Raw genomic sequence first — 8,758 nt, forward strand, 5'->3', positions numbered from 1 at the left:
TTTAGCTTAATCTAGAGCGGTCATGTTGCATGGTTCAACAAGAGAATTAATATGTGTACTATTTAAAAATCAAATTAATTCTTGTGAATAAAACTAGACACATGTGCCCTGCTAGCACGGGTCCAATATCTGTTATTTTTTTGTCTCAATTTATGTGACATAAATAGAATTTAGAGAGTCAATATAGAATTTAAAGAGTCAATTAAATTTTAATATGATTTTTAGATATTTTAAGTTGTTGATTATTGTGATTTATAGTATTTTTATGTAATTTTTAAATAATATATGTTACTTTTCTTGTCCCAATTTATGCGGCATCGATAAAATTTTAATTTTTTAAATTATTATGATCTATATTACTTTTACGTCATTTTCAAATAATGTATGTTACTCATTTATTCTTATTTATGCAACACTTATTCGAGAGTCAATCGAACTTTTTATATGTCTTTTAAATATTTTAAGTTGTTAATTATTGTAATTTATAGTATTTTTTTCATAGTTTTTGAAATAATATATATTACTCCTTTGTCCCAATGAATGTAGCACAGATAGACTTTCAACAGTCAATCAAATATTGTTAATTATTGAGATTTAGAGCCCGTTTGGATTGGCTTTAAGTTGGTCAAAACCAACTTAAAGCCCCTTTTCAGCTTTTGGACGTGTTTGTCTAATGCTAACTTTAAGCCAGAAAGTTCTTAAAGTCAGTCAAAAATGAAAAGTTAGGATTCCTAACTTTTTTTTTCTAAGTGCTTAAAGTCATTTTCTTTGACCATGAAAATTACTTTTATATCCCTTATATCTTAACTAAATTCCCAAACTACCCTTTTTATTCTTTTAAAGAATAAAATTCACGTAATTTTCCTCATTTAAGCACTTTTATCCAAACACTCAACTGCTTATTTATAAAAATAACTTTGAGCACTTTAAAGTTCTAAAAGCAGTTCATACATAAAAGTTACTTTTTTTAAGCTCATCCAAACGGGCTCTTACAATACTTTTTACATAGTTTTCAAATTAAATAATATATGTTACTCTTTTTGTCTCATTTTATGTGATACCAATAGATTAATTTCGAGAACCTATAAAAAAATTATTTTTAAAAATATTTTAAGTTTCCAATTATCATGATTAAATAAGATAAAAATTAAAATGAAAGAACCACCGAAAAATACAGATATACCCTCAAGCTGGTCAAGAAGGCATGTTAATCTGAGCAACGGAAAGCACAAGTTCTGTAGTTTCCAAATTGAATAATACATGTTACTCCTTTTATTCCATTATTTTGTGACATCAATAGATAATTTCAAGAATCAATCAATTTTTTTATGTTTTTAAAAATATTTTAAGCTGCCAATTATCGTGATCTAAAAGTTTTTGCAATTTTTAAATATATATATAAAAAATAATATAACCAAATTAAAACGAAAGAATCACCATAAAATTACAAATATACCCTCACGCTGCTCAAACATGCATGTCAACCTACTGCCTCGGGCAACTTAACTCTCTCTTATTATATAAGAGAAAGAATAGTTGTCTAATTAATATTTGGACAAACTACATAAAGTATACTACAAATGCATAATCTTAATATAGAAAGGGAACTTAGAGCAATAGCCAATAATCATACACAAGTCGATATATTCCCAACAACATTGAGGCGCTTGACCTCTTAATTGCATACATTATAATAAACTTAAAAATTACAAAATTCATCAAAAAGGTAAAATTCAAAAGAAAAGAAAAGGGAAAAAAACCTCTTATCTTATATTCAACAAAAAACAAATTTTAATTCAACAATAATTAATTATGCTTGTTAGTCATGAGCATTTTCCCTGTCAAACCACAAGCCAAAGCTTCCTTAGGTACTTTCTTGACAAGATGAACACCTTCAGCAAATATTACTCCCATTCCCATATGTAAATGAGGCTCAATGTGACAATGAAAAGCCCAAACTCCAGGATTATCTGTCACAAATCTTAGTGCTGTCCATCCATAGGGAAAAATCACAACTGTATTTCTCAATGGTGGATTCTTTAAATTGAACTTCTTGACATCCTTTTCACTAAATTTCCCTTCACCATATCCCAAAACCCAAAAATCATGTCCATGTAAATGCCATGGATGAATTTCACTTGCATCTTTAGCTAACGCATTGGCATTTTGTAGGATAATGTCAATTGTAGTATTAAACTTTAGCATATACACACCATTACCATATGTAGCATTAGAATTTGGTGCTTGTTTCATGACATCATAGTCCATAGGAAAATTGTCTGGTGGAGGTCTAGTGTCGAAAGCATTGTTTATGCCATATCGAATGGACCCTAAATAGGGTGTCGTTGGTAAGACTAATGACACGTTATTAATAGCCCATTTTGTGTAACCATCAATTTTGTTCTGAGTATTGAGCAAAATAATACGACGATGGTATTGAGGTGATGGCTTAGGTGATCCCATTAAGGCAAGAATTTTGTTAGAAAATGACTTACTATGATTATAATCATTCCAAAGGGGGGCAATAGGAGGTGGTAATGTTGGGAATTTGGATGCAGAGTTTGGGAGGTAGTTCAATAAGGTGAGGCCTTGAGGTGTTTTTGGTTCTCTTCCTCTTACACTTGTTGAAATCCAATAGTTTTTGGAAGGGTCTTGATCTGTGGTGAAAAGAATTGAATAGCTTTCGCCGGAATAAATGTCCATGTCTTGTACTGAAAATGGTTGAACATAGTTTCCATCTGCCTCTACCACCACCATCTTGTGACCCTACATGATGAATACATGTGAGAATTGTGATTTTTCTTTTTGCAACATCGACCTCAAAACTAAACTATACGTCCTCCGTCTCTATTTATGAGGTGTTATCATCAAGAATTAATTTGACTAATCTTAGTTTGAAGCTAAATTTAATTAGAGTAGCTCATTATTTTGACTTGTATGTAGATATCAATATACAAGTCATTGCACTATCATCCAATAGCACAATTATAATACTAGTACTATATCTTTTTGGAAAATGGGAATTAGAATATAATGTTCAAAGAGATAGATTGTGTATAACTTTACCCCAATTGCCAAGTTGAGTGAAGCCAATGCGGTGGTACTGGCTAACCTAAGCCTGTATGTCTTGTTGGGACGCACGCGGAGAATCTGAGATGCGTACTGCTCACCCCCTCTTATCATGCACTGTGGAAGCCGCGGGTTGCTAAACTGCGCCGCCATTGAACAATTGTATTGACCTCTCCCATTTATCAACAATGTCTAGTTTTTAAAAATACCATAACAAATGGAAATTAATAAAAACGAAGTTATCATTTAAGTTGTTCAGACTCTTCAAATATATCATTAAATGTATGTTGGATCCTTTAAAAATGGGGTATTTTTGAAGAATAATCCAACACTGATGCAGTTGAAGAGTTAAAGCTTTAGGTTATCATCATTCTTGTAAAGTTAACATTTTTAAAATATAAAAATAAAATGGTATTAATACAACCAAAAAAAAGATTAAAAATGAGATAACTAATCAAATTCAATGCTAATTTACTGTGATTAAGTGATAAATTAAAGTAGTAATGCATATGAATTAAGTGATAGTAACGAGTTGTCAATACAATATAGGCTTCACAAGTATCGCACCATATGCTTAAATACTTGTACCTTACTGTTACTCAACAAAATTATTCCGTTAAAATCTCATAATAGATCAGTGAAAGAAACTTCTTAAAAGTATTTATTTATTTCACATTATTTATTATATACTTGAAAAGAAAGGTCAGATGTTGTCTAAGTATATTAAATTAATTATTAATAAATATAAAAATATTAGTAATAAAAAACATCATCCTGTGGAACGCGGTCTTCAAAAAGTCAAGAATAAGAAATTGAAGATTCGTGTCTGTAACACAAGGAAAAAAACAGCGAATTAATTAATAAATGAATAATTGTTAGCATATTGCCTTATCTATCCCTAACTTAAGAGTGAACTTAAGAGAGAGGGGAAAAAAACATTAATACTTTTATAACTGTGTCGTATATTCGGATATTTTTTAAACTGTTATCTAATAAAATATCGTTATAAAGACCTTATAATAAATAGTAATAAGAAAAAATAGTTTTTAATAAAAGTGATCGTTCAAGTGAAAGTCTACGCGTATTGGTAATGTCACATTCAAAAGAGAAGACTACCTAAAAAGACATCATCATTCAAAGAGCATATATAGGGACCAAAATTCCATCGAAAAATAAATATGTTTATAATCTTTTCTGTGTGCTTATTAGTGTTTTGACTTTTTGACAATTAAAAAAAGAAACACAACTTTTGCGAAGTAATTTCATGATTAAAACGTGTAAAAAAAGAAGGGTGTGAAAAGAAGAAAAGAAAAAAAAAACGCAAACAGAAAGGGGGTAGGGATTTGTCAAAAAGTATAAAAAGATAAAAAAGAACATTAAATGAATCAAAAATGAAGATGGGAGCGTTGGTTGAACACATAATTTTAAGTAATTAAACGTGTATTAATTTTTATATTTTATAATAATTTAAGCTTTAAGATACTATAATCAAATAATTAAATGTGACAATTAAAAAAATTAAGGGTGAGAGATGTCTGTAATTTGTTAAAAAGCATAAAACAGAAGAAAAACAAAATATAATTAAGCGAGTACTACGCTGAGCCAGACTTCAAATATAAGAATTTACCTTTAATTAATTGAGCTAATTACAAAATGAGGAATAAATCTAAAATTTTAATTTGTAAAACATATTGATTTATGCATTTTACACCATATTTAATTGCTTAAACAATTGATAAATTAAATCTCTTTGTTGATTTTTTAAACAGTAAGATTATAAATTTGAGTATATATACCCAGGGCAGAACTATAGTAGCCAGTATGCAGATTCAAGTGAACTCAATAGATTTTACTCAAACAATTAATGTACTTGTGTTAATAAACTTATTATAGATATATCAATATTAAATTTAAAACTCAATTACTAACACTTAAAATCATCGTTATAAATTCAGAAAATATAAAATTAAAATTTTAATTTCGCCTTGCATATACCTGGGGTTCACCAATCCAACGAAGAGGATTGGAAGATAGGTCAACTTCTTGTTCATGTGAACCTATGTGCCACCAATCACTTAGCAACAGATTAAATTCTCCATCATAATGGAATGGTTCCCTTTCACCTTGTGCAACATCCACTATGAGTGAACCATATAGCCCTGCTGATCTTTGCATACCATAGTGTCCATGATAGAAGTATGTCCCCGCCTGTTTTCGATATTTGTTATAATTAATTATTTGTTTGATTCATCAGATCAATTAACTAAAAAAAACGATTACTTATTGACACTAATCCTTAAGGTAAAACACTTTGCTTCTATTAAAAAATATATACCAATTATATCATGTTGTATAATTATAATATATATAAGATCATATCCAATATTATCACTAATAGGTTAATTGTAGTGCATTTATACCTGGAAGACTCATATATTTGATAATAATAATAATTTTTGAGGTTCTTAAAGATACTTTATTATTCGTCTTAATTTATATGATACTATTTTTTTTTGAGTTAATTTGAATAATATTTAAAGCTAAATGAATTCAATTAACTGAATGTTTTAAAATTTAAATATATTCAAAAAAAATATACAAATAATATATTATAAATTGAAATTCTCCTCATGTCAATATGATTTAAAAATATATTTTAAAATATTTCTCAAAGTTCATATAATTTGAATCTTAAAATAAAAAAATAAAAAAAGTATTACATAAATAGGGGAATAGAGGAAATAATAAAGTGAAGCATGAATTAGAATAGTGGAAAAATAGGAAGCTTTCTACTATTTTAATAAGAATCTGTTTTTCACCATATATTCTTTCAGTAAATTGATTCGGTGAAAAATAAGTGAAAAAAAATCATATTTAATAGTATAAATTTTCCATTGATTTAGAATGAGAAAAACCTTTATAACTTCCAATAGTGTATCAATAATAGGGAGAAAATAAGATGGAGTATAATTTTTGGTAAGTTGATGCCTACAAGTCTTAGTGCATGGGTCCATGTAAATGAAAATGGTTTAGTAGAAGAATGATGGCTCAAGATTTGGTAGATCATCAATGTCTTAGCTATTTATTAAATGTAAATAATATAAGTTAAACAAAGTCGACAAATTATAAACAGGTGAGATTCATTATTGGTCCTTTGATTTTTACAGCAAATGCTATATTCAATTATATATGCCCACCGATTTAAGTAACTTATAGTTTGAACTAATTAATCTTTTTCTCTCTTTTCTTTTGACTTCTATAATACAACATATTCTGTTGACTTCTGCCTTTTCTAATGCAAGTAGACACAAAGTTTTTTTTTTTCAAAGAAGGTACCCACTTGAAAATAAATACTAAAAAGTATTCTCTCCGTTTCAAATTAGATAGACACTTTCAACTTTACACAGTTGTTAAGAAATTATTAATACATTGAAAGACTTTATCATTTTGTACTTTGTTTATATCAATGCAATATATATAGAATATGTAAATAGCTATTATTGGGAATTGTTTATATTCAAAATGTCATATTAATTATAGAGGTAAAATAGAAAAAATTTAATTACTTCTATCTTGATTTAATAAGTAATCAAGTAATATGGAACAAATATTTTTTAGTAAGATGTCCATCTAATATGGGACGGAGTTAGTACGTAGTTACTGGTTAGTGAACTTTTAGATGTTTGGACCTACTATGAATAAAATGAAGGTATTAATAATATAATATTCAAGTAGCATGAAGAATAATCCAGAAAAAGAAGATCTAATGTACCTTATCAACTTTAAACCTATAGACAAATGTCTCTCCAGCATTAATGGCACACTGAGAAATGGCTGCTGTTCCATCAGCCCATGGTGTTCCAATCTATAATTAAAAATTTATAAAAGAAAAGAGAAATATAAGAAGTGGGAAAAAAAAATGAAACAACAAAAGCCATATTTTGTTATTCCATTTAATGTGCTAATTAATTTGATATAGTAATATGTATCTAATATTCTCAAGTTATGTATACTTCCTAAATTAACCAAGAATTGTGTATCTAATAACTACATATTTTCATAAGTTGAGTATGAACTATGAAGAAGATATAATCTACGTTATTTATATCTTGTGAAGGTGGAAAAACTATTTTCAATAAATTCTAAATTAAAATAAAACATATTAAAATTCAAATATACTAGCTAGGAGTGACAACATTCAACTTATTAGTTTCATAATTTAGCATATAAAGTATAAGATATATTCACACATACAATTGATTCACTTCAAACATAATTAATTATAAATGACCTTATGGATTGATTAGTATAGCCAGGAGAAAATGGCAAGTCAATCGATTCACTTATACTGTCAGTGTATATAAGAAGTCGGGGCATGGGAGACGAGAGGGAGAAACCAACCTGTCGGATCCCATGCCAATGAATGACAACACCTTCAGTATGAAGTTTATTAGTAAGCTCAACAGCAATTATGTCCCCAGCTCGCGCCCTAATTGTTGGTCCAGGAAATTGTCCATTTATTCCCATAACTACACTTTCTTCACCATCTGGTGACCAATGAATATACTCAACTTCCCATTTAAAATGTCTTGTTTTTGCTGCCATAACTGAACTTGAAAGCAACAATATTATTAATGTCACCAACAACAATAATCTTAAGGAGGCCATATTATATTTGTAATTAAAATAAACTAGCTAGAAGAAAAAAGAAAGAGAAGTTTTTGTACAAATGAAAGCTCAGACTAATGGAGCTTGGTACTTAGTTTGTGAAAAATGTTCTAATGTGGAACATATATATAATATTGCTAGATATACTATTTTGGTCTAATTAACGGGGTGGGTGAGTTGAGAGGGAAATATTTGTGTAAGGGGTTGTTAATGGCGGCCAATCTAACATCTTTAGCGTGCACCACCCAAAAAAGAAGAAAACAACAAGCATAAAGTGAGAATATTATATATAAAGAGACCACAGATTCATGTATCCCAATTCATTACTAAAAATTTATTATTTTTTTATTAAAAAATATTTTGCAATTATTTCCACGTGTGTATATATATATATATATATTGATTGATTGAATCGATATGAAAAAGTAAAAAATTGTTCAATATGAAAAAATTAACAAGTTTTCCACTATTTCAATAAAAATAAGTTTTCCACAGTGCATTTTTCCAATTAAAATAATTCGATGAAAAATAAGTGAAAAAATCATGTTCTTTATCACAAATTTCCTATTAATTCATAGTGAAAAAACATTTGTTGTTATTAGCGATTTTAGTGTATAACTTCTCCCCTAGTTGTTAGTTGTTACACGATACAATGATTATAGATTTCGATATACATAGTTTTACCGTCACTTAAAGTAAATTATTTTTTTCAATATTAGGGTATGAAAAAAAATAATTAAATCCACATATAAAAAATCGTATTGAATATATAATTAGGTTACAATAAAAAATTATGCTTTCTAATAGCTTAAATTTTTATAGAGCTGGTCACACAATTCTACGTGATAAGGTAAGCAAAGACCATATCATTTATGTAATTTTATAGAGCTGACCACACGTATTTTGAAAAATAAAATTACATTTTTGAAAAGGAGAAATTAAATGCTAAAGCATTTCACAAAATCTTGAGGGTTTCCAGTGTGCACATGCAGTCAAGTATCTGTCTACGTGATTATATAAT

General features: G+C 28.3%; 1 protein-coding gene across 1 annotated transcript; it reads right to left on the reverse strand.

Moving 5' to 3' along the window:
* Positions 1-1,617: 1,617 nt before the first annotated feature.
* Positions 1,618-7,936, reverse strand: LOC129904295 (L-ascorbate oxidase). Its single transcript, XM_055979840.1, has 5 exons — positions 7,471-7,936; positions 6,842-6,934; positions 5,065-5,277; positions 3,067-3,261; positions 1,618-2,766 (listed from the first exon to the last, which is right to left on the reverse strand). The coding sequence occupies exons 1-5, from the start codon at positions 7,735-7,737 to the stop codon at positions 1,807-1,809; spliced, it is 1,728 nt and encodes a 575-aa protein (XP_055835815.1). The 5' UTR covers positions 7,738-7,936; the 3' UTR covers positions 1,618-1,806.
* Positions 7,937-8,758: the final 822 nt, after the last annotated feature.

This window comes from Solanum dulcamara, chromosome 9 (genome assembly GCF_947179165.1).
Source record: "Solanum dulcamara chromosome 9, daSolDulc1.2, whole genome shotgun sequence".
NCBI classification, from domain to species: Eukaryota; Viridiplantae; Streptophyta; class Magnoliopsida; order Solanales; family Solanaceae; genus Solanum; species Solanum dulcamara.